Raw genomic sequence first — 18,297 nt, forward strand, 5'->3', positions numbered from 1 at the left:
AGAGCATGTGGTATTGTGGAAACATAAAAAGATATAGAGTCAAGTACTAACTCAAGTGTATTAAGCTAGGTGACTCAAGTAAATCATTTATATTTGAGACCGTTTTCTCATCGGTAAGCACTCCATCTGCTCACACATTCAATGTGAACTGGGCTCCTATATGTCAGGAAATGTGTGATTTTTGAGAATACAAAGATGAAAAGATGAGCAAGGCACTCCCTTTCCTTCAAGGAAGGAAGGAAAACATGCAAAATAATAATTGTTTTAAAGTGTGCATCCTCAATGGAGACAGGACTGCCTCCAAAGGGTGCAAAATTTGTTCTTGTTTTTTTTCAGGTGGACAAAAAAAAAAACCCTACTTTTTATGTATAAGGCACAGATGTACAGTACCTAAATAGATATGTGGTAGATCTGTGGTGCTAAATGAATGCCACTCCTGGGTTAAACACATTAATCTTCATTACCCCGTTTGTCCGCACAAATAGGTATGTACCACTTACATATTATTTCCATTTCATAGTGATAAATTGACTTGATAGGGTAAATAATTCAATAAATTTACTGGCTGGCTCGAGATTACAAGTTCCACAAATGCAGAAGTCTTGCCTGAACAGGTCATTGTTTTATTCCCAGTACCTAGAACAGTTCCTGGTACTGAGAGGGCAGCCCAATAATACCTATTTGATGGGTGAATTATCTTAAATTAGGAATATGTGGGGAAGTCCAGAAGCCCATGACGTGTTAGATTCCGAATCCTGTTTTCATAATCTTTACGTTATTAGAGGTAACCAATACCTGGCTTTAGAATGGGTTAATAGAGAGATGGACAGAGGAAAAAATATGGAAGAAAAGAGAAAGTGAAAGGTGGACAATATCCATTCTTCCTTTCTGTAAGAGTTACTGTGAGAAATCAACATGTTTACACATAAAAAATAAACCATAGAGAGTAACTGAATGCAAGGTGCCTGGTAGAAGTTTCATTAGCAAAAACATAATCTGTTCCCTGGCGCTTCCCCCATGCAGTCAGTTCATGCATTTTTGTGTCTCTTAGAATCAAACTGTTATCCGCCACCTCTTACAGGACCAGCCTGGGGTTAAAATGTTCATGAAATATAGCTGGAACTTGGATGAACATTTACTAGAACTTTTCAAAAAAGGAAAAGTAACTGAGTAATAACTAACAAAAGTGCACAAAAATATAGGATGGAAGTTCTTTAAAAAATACAATCATAATCAATGTCATTAAATTGGCAAGAAGCTATTAATATTTTTAAATGAAGATCATTTTTTTCTTTTAATTTGATTCTTAATAGGACCTGTGTGGTTATATTAAAATTATTGGTCATGGATGAGTCTGTACTACATATGTGAAATATAATTATTAATTTTAATTACATATGAAATCCTGACTCATTTTAACTGTACGTCTTTGAACAAGGTCTTTAACCTCGGAGCCTAAAATTCTTGACAGGTAAATGGGACACCTATGCAATTAGAGTTATAAGGAATAATGAGAAAATATGCATAAAACACCTAGCATAGTTCCTGGAATAGAGTAGGTACTCAATAAATATGTTTCCTTTTCTAGTTCGAAGAACACAGCTTCTCTGTAACTCTACATTCATATTAAAATTTCTTCCTATTGTTTCAAGCTGAGATATTAATAATAAAGACTAGATGGGGCAAATATAGAATTAATTAATTTTATCCGTAACCTGAATGATTCTGACATTTCAGCTTCTAGTTTACCTGCTTTATATACATGTATATAACAAAACAAAACATCTTATCATTCGGTTTTCTTTTAAGTTGATTGAATTTCTTTTTTAAATAACATTCATACAGTAATAAATTATGTATTTTTAAATTGTCTTTGCATTTTTTATTTAAGCTGTGCTATGTTGTGTATACTGCAACTATAGATCAACATAGAAGCCTAACAAGTATCAAGAGGGATCTACACTGTATGAAATCAAGCACTAATTGAGCTTCAAATTAGAGCTTCTGAAGACCTTTAGTTTCTGCACCACAAGAAACTAAACAAATTTTATAGGAACGTTTTGGTTCATCTGATGCTTGACACGTTTAGTTACTTATTAATGCTTCAAATTCATTTTATTCCAGGCCTTAGAATAAGATGTGATTTATGGAAGGATTTAAAAGAGACTGGAGCCAGACTGGATATAAATCTCAGCGGTACTATTAGCAAGTTAATTTATATTTAAAATATAAGAGATTTGTGAAAATTAAAATTAAGATAATTCAAGTAATGGGTTCAGCACAGTGCCTAGAGAAATAAGCAAATATTTAAATTTTTTAGCACTTCATAATTTTTGTAGGATATTAGATATGTGTCGCTAGTCCCAGCGAAACAAAAATGTGACTTTTGACTTACTAAGTTAGAAACAACTATGCAATGGCTAAAGGCAAGAAATCACAAGTCCGTATCGTACAATATTTTTAAAGAGCATACCATATCCCACTGTAGAAAGACCCAAGTGTTTCATTCTATTTTTCACAAGTTCAGCAAGCTCCTGTCTTTCTGACCTCCTGTAGAGGTTCAGTCGCTGCTGGGTCATTTTCTCAGCGGTTTTACCAGAGTGTTTGGGACCTTTTCTGCTCAGTCTCCGGGCCCACTGCATGCTCTTCCTCCGCAGCAGGGGGTGGTCGGACTGGTCGCTGCACGTGGAGTTGCGGTGGTTGCTTCGGTGATGACCTTGCTCTTTGGGATCCTTAGTGTCTTCCCACTCTTCTACACTAATAGATATTTGAGACTTTAAAGGAAATAGACATCGAAAATTAGATTTTAGAAATAAATGTAGCCTGGAGTTATACTAATAGTTTTTGCTAGTATCTTGGGATACTTATATATATCTGGAGCATTTTCACAGTATGAGCAAAATTCACATCATTGATACTAATTTTCTGTTATTAAAAATATTATTAGAAAATACGTTTTTCTGAACTGATATATAAGCCAGATAAAATATCTTTGCATTCTCCAATATGTTTATATGAAAGGATTTAGTTTAATGCATCAAAGTTATCCTGAGACTGCTAGCAAACAAAAAACCTAGATATTTTATAATTTTATTCAAATAAAGTCTATGTAATGGACTTTTCTAAATCTACCACAAGGGTTTCACATGAAATTTAAATAGAGGTTATGAACATTGGTTTATATTGAAATCAGTCATGTGTATAAAGGTATTGAAATTACTGCTCTTTCTAAAGATGACTTTGGAATGAACTTTATAAAATGTGAATTTTTTTATCCTCATGACCCAGAAGAAAACAACAGGCACTTTTTGTTTTATGCATGCATTAATTATTCACCATATAAAATGTTTTTTGATTAAAATATTAAAACATTTCAGGAACTGTTCTCTATATTTTAAGTGATAATGCGTTGTTAAATTAATATTTCACAATGTATCCTAGAATCACAAATAAAGTAGGCTATTCTCCATAGTAGGAAAAAAACAATGGACTCATAGGTCTATTCTGATTTACTCTTTTGCTACTAAATCTAATTTTAAAGTAAGAAGCTTACCTTTGATTATAGGCCCTTAATAAAGAAAAGCTTCCTGTTTCAAAATTGTTGCTTCTCATAACAGGAAGTGATATGAAATGCAATATTGATCCAAGCAGAAAACCCTACTTCCTAAAAGCATGCACATGCAAACCAACAGCTTCCTGATTTTTACTGCATGTTAAAGCAGCATTCATGAATCTGCTAACTGGGTTTCCCTCCTATGGAGGAAAGTCTGAGCTTCAGCTATAACAGGCACATGTTGCTGGTTTTCAAAGTAATTGAATTTAAATTAACAAATTAAGTAAGGTCAATAGGCAGATCTAATAAAATCCTTTGAAAGTGAATATAAATTATGGCAGCTCAGTTCAGGGCCTTACATACAATTCCCAGTGGCAAGCTATGAAATTATGTCACACTTAAATTCAATGAGAAGTATAAATATTCATCCATATTTGTTTCAAAACAGTACTGAATCAGAAAATAACAAAAATAATTTTTTAACCTTCATAGCTTCATGATAAGAAAACTTCCATTTAAAAATTTTAGATAACTTTTTTAACTGTATAATTTAAGTTAGAATTATTAGTGTTTAATACCATGGTTTGGCAACAATGGATACCTTTATAAACAATTTATTCTAATCTCACCTACTTGAGAATATACTAAAAATCATCTGTGTGGAAGCAAACTACATAAGCCCTTGAGTGAGTAATATAAGCCACCAGTATCAATCTTTGTCCCATAGTTTCAGTTTATAAACACTTTATAGCAAAAATGAAAACAAGTTAGTTCATTCATATTTAGACACATGGTTTGAAAAGTCTGTTAATCACAATCTTACATTTATTTGAAGTGATCTTTCTAGTCATATGTCCCTGTAATAGTTCATTTTCAGGTGAAATTAGTAATCTTGCCAGACCAAATAATTACTGAAGATATTATGCTCACATAATATCACATGTTGTAAAGTTGCAGAACCAAAAGCTAACAAATATTTTAGGGGAGACATTAAGACTCGCTTATTTCCCAAGCAGGGGATGAAACATTATTTGTCTTGATGAATTTTTTTAAAAATTATGTGTACTGAGAATTGCATCAGGTATACATCTAAAATATGAACTGATGCTTATGTATATATTTGCTAAAGAACACTATCATTTTGATCAGTTTAAAATTCCCCATGGAGGGGAACATCATGATTGATGCATAAAATCCATAGGAATAACAAGGCCTTGTCAATAATTAAATAAAATAGGTTACATCTCTTTGTATATTTCAGTTTAACTACAGACAAAAGGAATTGGAAGGACTTGGGGGTTAATTTTAAGAAATCTAAAGTGACAACATAAAGCTCTGTTCCCACGACAAAAGCGCTTAACCCTTATGTAAAATGAGAATTATAAAACCCTTCTTCTACCTCATAGAAATGCTGTAGAAATTCATGCAGTACATTAGTGTAAAAAAAAGTTTGTCCACTGTAAACTTCCACATATATCCTATTAAGAATGATTAATCCCAATGGGCCTGTATGTTTTAAAAGAAGACCCATTTATATACTTTCCTTTTGTCATTTCATCATCTTGTAACTCTACTGTGTCCTGAACATGATATCATGATCTAGTGGGAATAGCACAATGCTGGGATACATAAGAGTGCCTTTATTGTAGGACCTTTCCTGAACTTAGAGTCAGAGTGACAGAGTGGCTTAAAGCAAGAGTTCTGGCAACAGACAGATCTGGATCTAAACAGTTTCCACCACTTACCAGCTATTTCTTGGTTATATAACTTAAATCCTTTAAGATTATCCCATTTCCCTATCTGAAAAATGGTAATTATGTTTTACTTTGTCCAAAGTGTTCTTCTATAGATATTTAAGAGATAATAAATGAAAGGTGCATAATATAGTACCTGTCTCAACACATGCTTAATAAATATTAGTTAATATTATAGCTCATGATCCTGTGTGAAAAGACAGTAAATGGGGAGAAAAGAAAGAGAAATAATTAAAAGGGGTTATGCAAAAGTGAAAAATGGTTATGAAAAAAAATGGCTCCCCAAAATATTTTAGAGGTAGTTTTCCTATCAGCAACTATATTTTACAAGCAATCAAGGTGATATAAAAAAAAATTCTTGGGGGTAACATTTCCTCAGTTAAAGTTTTATGAATCTGAAGAAAAGATCGGTATTTAAGTGCAAGTGAAGATGTCTTATGCTGCACTGCGTCTACAAATTTTTCTTTACCATATTTATGAATAATGGGAAGACTCTAGTTTGACTTTTTTGTACTTACTGTCAGAAGCCTAATTATTAACTTGAAAAATCAAGATTTAATACTAATGTTTATGAGAATGAGCATATTGTTATGGTCTAATCTGAATATCTGTGTCATCTCAAAATTCATATGTTAAAATCCTAACCCCCAGGGATAATGGAGTATTTGGGAGGTGATTAGGTCATGAGGCTAGACTCTTCATGAATGGGACTAGTGTCCTTCTAACACCCCATAGAGCCCCCTAGTGCCTCTCCCCATGTAAGGATAAACCAGAAGAGGGTCCCCACTTGATCGTGCTGCTACACTGCTCTCAGACTTCCAGCCTCCAGAACCACCAGTGATGCATTTCTGTTATCTATGAGCTACCCAGCCTGTGGAATTTTGCTATTGCAGCCCAAATGGTCTAAGACACATATTTTGTATGAAATGTTTCTGATATCATATCTATATAGTTATAAGGAAATGAAAAATTCCTGTAGTTGCTCCTAAAATTTTATTATAAAAAAGTTATCATTTTATTGAAGTTATATTACTTTTCAAATGCTTATAAAATAATATGATTGAAAAAAAAGCTAAAACACTTCTTCACAAAAATAAGAACTGAATACTTTTAAATGAGAAAATGTTTCTTATGCCTTAAAAGCTTAATTATTTTCACTGTTTTCAGACAGGTAGAAAGTGTCAGATTCACAAAATATATCAAACATCCTTTTCCACACTCTCCACACACACACATCGAAATGATGCAATTCAGCTCCTCCATTTCATGGATTTTATTCATGTCATAGGTTGCAGAGAATCTGTAGAACAAAGAGGTATTTTAAAGTAGGTCAATTCACCCAGTACTTTGAAAATAAGTATTTATAGTCTCTATTCATGACTCCCTTAGAGTAGTTTTATAGTAAACATAAATGGTGCTGATTTATGATGGAAGACATTCTGAATTGCTTCCAAAGAACACAGAGGAAAATGAAATCACTGAAGATATGTTACTTTATTTTATAAAAGAATTACTATCTATTGGTTTTCCTGAATGGAAGGTTAAATTTTAAGAATATGTGAGAGATCATCTAAATTTAAATCCACATGTACCTTGGCTATTTTGGGTCCCATGGAAATTTCTTTTTTATTAAAAAAAATCCACAGAAAGATGTTTCTTCATTTTCCATAAAGGCCCATTTTAATAAGTTCATTTAGTCTGTGATTAAGAAGACATAAAAATAACTAGTTACATTGTATTTAGATGTATATGTTCAACATATTTTCAGAATCACAGAGATAATTAGAGAATAAGCAATATTGTAGTCTAAAAAATTCTTAATTTGGAATCAAATGTAAAGTTATATTTTTAATCATTCAGGCTAATACCTCATGACTTTGAGAAAAAAAACGAGTTTCTCAAAAAACAGTGATAATACTACTTAGGCTGGTTTTCCTAATAAAAATAAAAATGAGAATCTGGTAGTAAAACTGATGTGAATTCTAAAGCTACATAGTTACTCAAAAATTCAGTTTCAAAGAATAGCTACTTTAAAGCTAATCATTTGGTGGAATAACAAAAATTATTTCAATCTTTTTTTATCATTTTCCTTAACTAAAAATAAGGTATTTCATTTACATGTTCTCTTAGGTATATTTCATCTATGATTCTATGAATATAAAGTTGACTTACAGTAGATGGAACCTCCACTAACTCACCATTTCGATCCATAACTTTACAAGTCAAAATTTAATGTTATGTCCAAATGAAAAATTATTACAGCTTATTTTGAGATAGTTAGATAATCTACAAACACACACTATTAGCTTCCCACTGCTGTCGAACACTCTTTTCTTCTCTCTCTCTCCTATTTAGCACCTACCTTTCTATTATTATCCCTTAAAGAAAATCAAACCTAGTTACTATTATATTTCTGAATTAAATGTCCTTTTTAATTATTTGTTTGTTCTACATATACACATTAAGTTGCATAATTATACATACTTGGTGACTTGATTTTGTGGTGTGCATGTGGTTTGTGTGCGTCTAATTAAATCTTTGCTTTTTTTTAGTCTCTGTAGAATTTTAAACTTAGCTTATTTATTGTCTCGATATTATTTCTCACATTTTTGGTTATTTTTTTCCCTGAGTCTTCAAAGCTATCATTCAGAAATAATTAATGTACAGAGGTTTCAATTGTCATAATGCTAGCATAAGCCCAGAAAATCTAACTTTTTTCATCCCTCTTTATATTCTTGAATCCCATCCTTGGAGTCACTAACTATGGAAAACCATTACGGCAGCTCTCATCCGAGCACAGCGCCAATCCCACCACACCCAAGACATGCGCAACACACACACGCACACTCATAATCCTTTTCTCTTTTCCAGTATTTGAGAACCACTGCCTGAAAGCATATGCCAGTTATGGATAAATGAGTCTGTGCAAAGGAAATTTCTATTATATATGCCTGAATTAAAGAATAGATACAATGATGTAAGATTTGGCAGATACAAATTTTCACATTATTATGTAAAGAATAAAACAGCTTCACTGACCAAAGTATACTGTTGTTTACAGATCACCACTCCCTTATGAAGACCTAAATGAATTAGTTCAGACTTTATAGTTTTCCATTTAGTTCTAATTTTGTAAATTCTATGAGCCACTCAACAAGGACCTGTGACTGAAGTCTAATTTGCTTCCCATGACAGTGCAAAGTAAAAGAAAGACGTCCGTGCAGTTTAAGATTTTGAGTGGAGGGAAGCACATGACTCTGTAGTTGAGTTCAGTCAAACAGATTGGATGCATTTAAATAGCTTCTTGCTATTAAGCATGCCACTGAGATTATTATTAAGTTAAAGTTTGTAAATAATGTAAGAAATGCTTTCCTGAGGTTGGAAATTAACAAAATAAGAATCAGGGATAGAAAATATTTTCCAAAGAATTACAAAATAAAGTAAGAAAAAGATTCAAGAATAAAATTTCTGTAAGAGAGAAAATGAAAGGAAATTATAGATGAGCTTAGACTCATGGTGTATGTGTGTGGTAAGTGTATATAAATTAGAATGCATTTAAGATTACAAGGTATTTATACAAGTCATAGGAATGCTTACTATTATTTTATTTATAAATTTAAGTGTATTGATACAAAGTTTTCTAAGGCAGCATCATCCACTCAAAAATAATAAAGCAGTGAAAAACAATGAAATAAGTCCTATGTACTCTATGCACTTTGTTACAGAATTGTTTGCCGTTAGCTGTCTTAACACTTCCTGCCTTTTTTCTAACATGTGAAGTGATACTAACATGTTCCCCTACCTCAGTCTGCTATATGCTGAAAATAGACCATTTTCACACACAACTAGAAAAAGAAAGAGCCAACATTTAAATCCAGATCATTCAGTACTAAGTCCAGGGCTCATTTGGTCTGGCAAAATAGCTGCATAAATTATTTATACCAGGAACAGAGACAGTAGGACTGTCAATAAAGAATGGCTAGAATATAGAGTAGTTTAAAATCTAACACCAAGAAATTTGACTCGATATAACAGGCATCAAATATATGCATCCTGTATAATGTGAAGAAACTAAGGAAAATGATTATTAATCTATCTGTACTATGAAACACATTGAAGGGAAGACAATTTAGATATAGTAAATCCACTAAGTATTACATTTGAGAACAGACATGAAATTTTCATGTCAGCTTTCTGAAGTTTACATTAAACATTTATTGAATGCCTCCTATTTTAGTGGTGAGAATTCTTTTTATGTATTTACTGATACATTCCAAGCATCTAAATGAGTGTATTTAGTGCCTAATATACTCAATATTAGCATTTCTGGTAGACAATAAGATGGAAAGGATCATGCAGATAATTAGCTTATTCTTCACTTTTAGGAATTAAAACAACTAGGGCAGAAAACAAAACTTGCCATCATAAACATAGAACACAGAGATATTCATGGAAACAACAAAATACAATGAATGTTTTGAGGCCAAGTGTAGAAAAAGAGTAAGAGAGTATAAACATAGCTTTAGTAAGTGCCTGGTTATGGCTCAAGTGCCACTTCCCTTGCATGAGTCCCAAAAAAGCATTTTGTGAAACTCAAAGCAGATGGTGAAAAAGAGTGAGGTGGCCAGAAATTTTGGTGGAGACTGCTGCAGTGAGATCTAGTAATTTAAAAAAGAGTCTCCAGTGTCAGATAGTAATAAACTCTAAAATCAGGTGTGCGACTTCCTAAGTTTGTGACCTTGGTCAAGCTAATGTGTCTAAATCTCTGCTCATTTAAAAATGTGAGTAATATTGTCTGCCATATTAGCTTGTTACCACTACATAAAATAACAAAGTGCTTAGCATTGTTCAGGGGCCCAGATTAATGGCCTGGGAAAGCCTAATCGCAGTGAAGCTTACCCTCCCATCAGGTGGATAACAGAACTCTTTCTGGAAACTAAGGATGAAACCCAGTCCTAGGAAAGGAGACAAAGGCACAATAGAAAAGTTGATTATCATGGAGGCCAAGGGAGAAATATTTTTCAGGGAATGGAATGGGTGATTAATTTTATCAAATAATTCTCGCTATAGCTTTTCCCCTTCTCATATACATGTCATAAATAATACTTATTGTTACAGGGACAGCAAGGAAGAGGAGTAAGGAAGGATCGTTGTTGTGCCTCTGTTCCTGGGGACCTGAGTTCCAGACGCTCCCAGGGACAAGGGCGGGACAAGCCTTCCTGAGTGGCATCAGAACAGGATCTAAGAGGAGCTGCTATAGGTGGAAAATGAACAGCAGAAAGAGGCTAATGCTTCTTGATAGTTTAAGAAATAAACCTGTGAAAACAGGTAAATGAGAATAATTTATAATATGAAAACTAAAGATAAAATAATTTTAAGATGTAGGAGATAATGAACCCTGTTAAGAGTTATAAGATATTTAAGCAAATGAAAACTAATTTAAAATGCCAACGATTTTGGTTCAAAGAGATTTTTAGTGATGAAAGAGAAGGATTAATAAAGTGCTAGTGAGACGCTGTGGAGGACATGGATAACGAATAGAATGCACAGTGTATATGAATTTTTCTCAGAATTTAAAAGCAAGAGTTAAATGAGAAAAAATAGAATAAAAGGGGAAATTTTTTTCTGTAGAATTATGGAAACCTGCACATATTTGAAGGGAAAGGAAAAGAGGATAGAGAGTTAAAAAAAAAAAACTAGATCTTGAAAGGATGGAAATTGTAGAATAAACAACAAGAGTTACAAAGATAAACATCTTCCTATCCAAAGTACAATTACTGTTTTTGTTCTTCATAAGAAAGATTATAAGAAGCACACCTACAGTGGAAGACTTAAGCAGATGAAGTGTTGTTTCACATTTGAATAAAAAGTATAGAACATGTGAATCAACATACAGAACTATAACCTATAACTATGTCAAAAAATATTGTCTAAAAAACCTCTATATTGTCAAAAACCTGTAACTCCACTTCCAAGCATAAAACTATAAAGTTTTAAGCCAAAAGGAAACTTTGTTCTCCGGTGTAGAGTGAATCCTGACCGCTTCAAACACTGCGGAGCCGGGTCTGAACTCAGACCTGGGAATCCCTTTGGAAAGACTCAGAGAAGCAGCTTCGCTTGTGATGTGTCCCTGAGATGTTGCATGAAATCACACATGCTAATGCAACGCACTTGAAGTCTTATCTGTGCAGCAGGCCAGGTGAAAAACTGTTGTACATTTAAAACCTTAGAAATGGTTGATCTCATTTGAGCTCAAAGCGCTATAAAGCTTACCCTAATAAACCAACCATTAAACATTTAAGATGAAATACCCAAACCTAGTATGTGCCAGAGAAAAGTTCTGCATTGAGCTAAAATCTTAATTTTCTCAGCCTGCAGGTAGCCATAGTAGCTGAAACCCCTGGGCAACTTCATTCCAAACAAACATTACTATTTTCTATTTGCACCGTGATATGAAGAAGGTCAGGAGGTGCAGCTTTAAGACGTTATTCACAGAATGCAAAGTGAATCTTCCTTGGTGAATATTTAATATATTTCACTGGGTTTACTATATGGGAAAAATAACATATCTAAATATATACTAGAGTTATAGATTATGTATAGCATAACTAGAGTTCTAGTTATACTACATATAACTAGAGTTACATATTATAGTTAATAATTATAATGATTATTATAAAACTTAAATTAATTTAAGATGTCCAAAATAATTTAATAAACATAATTTGCATTTATTATATGGAGTCAAACCTATGATTTGGGAAAACAACAGTCATTACATCAAAAATTTAGATATTCTGATTACCTGAACTTTATTCCAAAATTCAACAAGCTCAAAAATAGACTCGTGTTTATAGTTGGTAACTCTGGCATCTAAATTTTACACTAATGGGCTGATTTTACCATTGCTTTGGCATTCAAAATGCAATTTTTAAAGCTGAAAGTTTATATTTTTACTGGTTTCCTTAGTTAATGCTTGGGGGTCTGTGATAAGTACTAAGACCATAATGATAATTATTTGTCATAGTTTATATGAAGAAAATGGAAAATAAAATAAGAAACGCAAATCACATGAAGATAACATCAAGGTTTTAGAAATAGAAAAAGTATTTGTACACATACATAATATTAAGAAGTTTATTTTTATTGTACCAAATCAACTATTAACATAGTTTGATGTTATCAAACATTAAACTGATGACTTCTTCTTGACAGTAAATTAAACCTATTAAAGATTAAATTCAACATTAAAAAGTATAGAGAAGAAATCCACCATAGGTCCTATTATTCCCATAACCCTTTCCAGGGGACCAGCCTGCATATGAAGAAACTCAAGGGTGTGTCTTATATCACGTGACTCCCCCATTCCCTTCCGGCCCCAGCTGATTGCGCTGAAGGAGGCACGTTGCTCAAGGACAGACAACCTGTAGTGCTTACGTGCCAGCTGGAATGACACTACACAGTAAAACGTATGGTTGAATTAATATATGAATATAACTTGAAGACAAACAGGCAAAATGAATTTGCAATCCTACTAGAACTGAAAATCTATGAGGATTGAAAACTAACTTGAAAATACAGCATTTATAACATTTCAGCTTAATTAATTGGTTTTATTTTAAAATATGAAATACTGAATTTAATCTTTCATATTCTTTTCCTTTAACAGCTCTGAATTCATACGTTAAACCGTTTGAAGAAAGGGAGACCAACAGAATACTTACTTGCGATGCTGTTTCTCGAGACTGACACAAAGGGAGGAAAAAACACACAATATATAATTTAAACAATGACTAAACAATACATGCATAGGACAGTCAGCAACAAGGACAAACTATGACAAATCCCCACATAACACATAATCCAGTTATGTGTTTGATTATTTACTATAGGGCTTTTGAATAAACTTAGGTAAAGAATAAGCTATTATTTTTAAAGTTTACCAGAAACTTGTTCTTGTTAAATTTTTTCTTTGCTAAATTGTCTTTCTAAGGTTTGATAGAAAGAAAAAGTGTAGTTAGTAGAAGGAAACAAAACAATTAACGAGCTCATGAAACATTGTTCATGACAGAATATTTGACATAGTTATTTAAATTCAATAATTGTTATTGGCTTCAATATCTTTATTATTTTAAAGTTTAGGTATTATAACAAAGTTGTTTCCCCATGTATAAATTTAATGAAATTTATGGAAATATTCTGAGCTTTCATACTGGCTATAGTGTCTAAAAATGATCTACCCAACTCATTATATAACCGTTAAATATTTAGGGTTATAAAAATCATGCTATCTTATTCTTCCATTCTAAGGAATAATATTTTGTTCATTTTTCAATAGGTTGAAGCAAAATTTTCAGTTACAATTTTGGTGTAATATAACTGAAGTCCAACTCACTGTCTAACATTTTAACTTGTTACAAATACAAAAAAATCCATAGTAAACATTTGAGTACAGGCTCTTTGAAACCGTTTGTCTCAGAATTCTTAGCACTTGACCCAATGGAATAAAAACATTTTTAGTGACTAATGGCAGAGAATGAAGAGTTAAAATTTTTAAACTATTCTATTGTAATCTTCATTAAAATAATCTTATTAACATGATTTTTTAAATGTAAACTAATAATCTAATAATGTATTAAAATATGATATCACAATTTAATAGTAAAGAGTAATGATTGATAAATGGGACAATGATTACTCCGTTAGGCACATTTTTTTAAAGTTATGGGATCAATTGACTATGAAGATAACCAACAATCAGAGTAACATATACCACAAATTTATTGTGTGCATTGTAAAGGTATGGTACTTTACTATGCTTTAAAATAATCTTTTTTTAATTTCTAGTAAAATTTTCATTGGTTATAGTATACTTCAAGCAAATGTGATTTTTCAGTGCAGTGAGAATGTGGAGGCAAATACAATTCCACATGTTCTTACCAAAAAACCACAGGAACAAATGTGTTTATTAATTCAAAATGTTTCATGTTTTGGAAAGATAGTAGTATATCATGTACTGTATGGTAGGTAATACCCCTCATCAGTATTCGGCAGTATTTTATAATTTGAAAAAGTAATATTTCTGCAATGAAAACTATGAATATTCATTTTAAGTGAAATAATAAACATTGCAAATAATCTCACAATTCAAGTCAGGTTCTGCCACCAGATGAGCTGAGGACTTTTGTATTTCAGGATTGCAGATGGAAACATTCTTTGTCACTGAGAGGAGCATGAGTCCTTTCCTGTCCTGTATTTGTTTTATGGACCAGGAGAGTCTGAGGTTCATACACATTCCCTTAACTATATGCGATAGATGGTGCTAGAAGTAGCATGATGATAAATGAGTAGGTATAAAGGGGCAGAAAGTAGTTGCCCACTACTTTCCTGGACTGATTTCCACTCACTGCATGCACTTCCACAAATATGTAGCCCACCAAAAAAAACCTGAGATGCTACTCCAGGTTTTTGTACATTTTACAGTTTTAATTCTGAATATTCTTTATCATCACTGTCTTCTCAAAGATTTCTGGTACATTATCCAGTGTTAACCCTGATCCCACAGCTAACACAGTGACATGACTTATAATGACTTTCTCTCTCCACATAGAATATGAGAAGATACTGAAGACAGACTAGAAAAGTATATGACATAAAAAACTTCATCTGCTTTTAAAATGTATTTTTTTAACTCTGAAATAACAATGAAGCAAGGCCTTCCTGCTACATTTTTATATGAAATGTTGGCATTTAACAAAATATTCTTCAAAGAATAGGATAGAATTTACTTGAAAGTATGATCTGAAGAAATGATCTGCTTTATAGATATAAATATATTAGTCGTTTTTATTAGTTATAAATACATAGTTTAAATACAAAATGTCATGGTTAGCTTTGAAAAATAGCAGCTCCCACCATAGTCCCTTTTATTTCTTTTAACTAGATACCTTGGTCTTTATCACTCTGTTTCTATATAACATGCTCAATAGTTTTTTTTCAGTTTCTGCTTTTATCTATTGATTTCCCACTCTGGAAGAGATGAATTAATGGTTTTTTCCACTTATTCCAGTACTTTTGCCACCTACCAGCATTTCAAAATAGTTTAAGTATAATTTTGGTTAAATCAAAATTCAGGGCATATTTTGACTAAGTACAATTTGAAGATAAGCAATATAGGAAACATGGTTATATTCATTGACTGCATATTTTTTCTTGGTGATGGTGGTGATTTTGTATTCTGAGTTAGTAACTGTCTTATTTTATTAATTGTTTAATTAGCTGTGTGCTTAGTAATTCATCCTGAACTCTTTGGCAATTGTCTAATCTTCCTTCAAGACTTTGAGACAGATCAGGTACGCTATAGATTTCATCTTCTTCTCTCTGAAGAAATCTGCAGCCTTCTGACCTGCATTAGGCAGCCCTTTCTGCCTTTCCGGGGATTGTCTTGGCCTCATGACTTGTTGACTGTTTTCCATTAAACCACCTGGGTTCCTGAACAGCACAATCTCTTCCTTGGTGTACTCATTCTTCTTGGTGGGAGTAAGCAGTTATGGGAAGAATATTTTTGGAGAAAATCCTGAAATATTTATCCTACTCTTACACAGGAAGTTTTATAGTTTGGGCTGAATATAGAATTCTAGTTTGGAAATGATATTTCCTTAAAACCTTGAGGGCATTGTTCCATTGTCTTTTGGCTTGTAGTGCTGCTACTGAGAAATCTCAAGTAACACTTCCAGTGTGACCTACCCCTTGTTCTCTTCCCCCACCTTCTCCTTCCCTTCGATGTTCTGAATTTTCTGATGCCATTACACATGGCAACCATTCCCATTTAAAAACTAATACTTCTATTCTGAGATTATTCTTAAATTATTACATTATCATTTTTTTCAATTTTGCTGCATTTCCTCTTTATGGAAATCTTATAATTCAGCTCTTAGAACTCCTGGACCAGTTCTCTAATAATATCTTTTCTTTACTTTTTTCCATGTTTGAATTTTTGCTCTAGTTTTTTGAAAAACTTTATGACATGAACTTTTTCACTCCTGCTAACATATTTTCAATTCCCAAAACTTCTTTATTTTCTGAATGTTCCTTTAAAAATATAGCCTTTTGCTCTTCTGTTTTATTCTTACAAAATCTTATCTTCCTGATAACATTAACTATAGCTTTTCAATATATAATTTTGCTAATATATATTTGACATATCATATAATCTAGCCAATTTAAGTATAAAATTCTAGTAAATTTACCAAGTTGTATGACCATCACCCTAAGTCAGTGTTAGAATACTTACGTCACCCCAGTAAGTTCCATCCCATTCCCTCCACCTTCCCCTACCTTCAGCAGTCACTCATTTACTTTCTGTCTGTATATATTCACTTTATTGTGAAATTTCCTATACATGGAATCATACAATATGTGGTGTCCTGCATCTGCCTTCTTTCATTTAACAATAATTTTTTTTAGATTTATCCAAGTTGCAGCACAAGTAAGTAGCTTGTTTCTTTTTATTGCTAGTAGTATTCCACTGTATGGGTATACCACATTTTGTCTCTCTATTCACAAATTGATGGACATTTAGGTTGTTTCTAAATTTTTTAGCTATTATGAACAGTGCTAAGAGCATTCCTGTGCCAGTCTTTATGTGGATATATTTTCATTTCTTTTGGGTAAATTCTTAGGGGTAGAAGTCTTTATGTTTTGAAATTTTCTTCTTCTTAATGATCTGTTTTGCCTGATTTGTCTCTTCTTCCTGTTTGTTTATTTTGGAGTCTCTATTTCATGTTATTTGTTAAAATAATGAATTTTTAGTTATCTCCTCATATTTAAGAGTAAGGTCTAGAAAGTTGATTGATAGCTCCATATAAGATTCTTTTTTGCTGTGAATTTCATGGTGATCTGGCTGGATTATTGAACTAAATGATCTCCCATGTCTGCATATTTAGGCCTTTTCACTTGGCTCAGCCAGATTCCCTGGGGAAGGCTCTTCCAAGTTACCCAACCTACTGCTGAAGGACAAAGTGTACAGAATGTATCTTTTCACTTAGCCCCCTGAATTTATTGTGGTATTATTGCCCTCAACTGTGTCCGATGTCCCCAAGTCTACAGACTACCTGGATACTTTCTTCACAGAATCAACCTCCAGTTTTTGCCAGTGTGGGCTGAGGGACAGTGTGTGAGCTGGCAGGGAGAATGGAGATTGGACAGCTATCTAAGCAACTGTCTGCCAGGTATTTTGGTTCTAATCATTGGATAAGTTTCCACTTCCAGAAATCTGGTGTCTTTCTTTAATTAAAGTAAGTGAAAATTGGCATTTGAGGCAAAGATAAATTATTTTAATTCTAACACTTGAGTTCTCTTTAACCATCTGATATTTGAAAGAGATGGTGGAAAGTATGAGCCAATTTTTTATTTCATTAGATCCTCTAAGCTCTTATTCTGTGTTTTTATATGATCATGGAAAAAACAATGTTTTCCTCTTCACACACAACTCAATGAATTTACTGTTACTATGTAATTAATGCCTGTCTCTTTTTTTTTAAATAAAAAGATTAATGTAAGAGATATTAACTTTAATGGCACTTTTGCAATTTGTGAAACTATGATTGAAGGTAGATACTCTACATGTTATCTAAAACCTTTTGAATAGAGAAGCACATAGTATGTTAATTGTTTTAACAGTGGCCAGGAAAAAGAAATCTTTCTCAAGATCGATTTTCATTTTTTCATGTATCAGACTACAATTACTATATAACTCAACAATTTTATTTTTGCCTTATTTGCCAGGAAAGTAAAGTAAAATTCTGACACAGCTATGACAGTCAGTTCATGTTAGACTTAGGGTAACATTAATTTCTCTGCCCCCATTAATATATTTTGTTGTAAAAATTCTTGATGGTCCTATTTTTATCTTTAATTATTTAAATTACCTCAATTTATTTTCAATAAGTAGAATACAAACTTTAGATAAAAGTATGTATGCTAAGATGA

General features: G+C 32.6%; 1 protein-coding gene across 5 annotated transcripts in view; it reads right to left on the minus strand.

The window, feature by feature from the left end:
- Positions 1–18,297, minus strand: part of KCNT2 (potassium sodium-activated channel subfamily T member 2) — a 431,161-nt gene that overhangs the window by 19,968 nt on the left and 392,896 nt on the right. For all 5 annotated transcript variants that reach the window (XM_036919693.2, XM_036919691.2, XM_036919695.2 and 2 more), the window contains one exon: positions 2,474–2,774. In XM_036919693.2, the coding sequence (XP_036775588.2) occupies positions 2,474–2,774 (301 nt within the window). The remainder of the gene's footprint in view (positions 1–2,473; positions 2,775–18,297) is intronic.

The sequence above is a fragment of the Manis pentadactyla genome, chromosome 19 (genome assembly GCF_030020395.1).
Source record: "Manis pentadactyla isolate mManPen7 chromosome 19, mManPen7.hap1, whole genome shotgun sequence".
NCBI lineage: Eukaryota > Metazoa > Chordata > Mammalia > Pholidota > Manidae > Manis > Manis pentadactyla.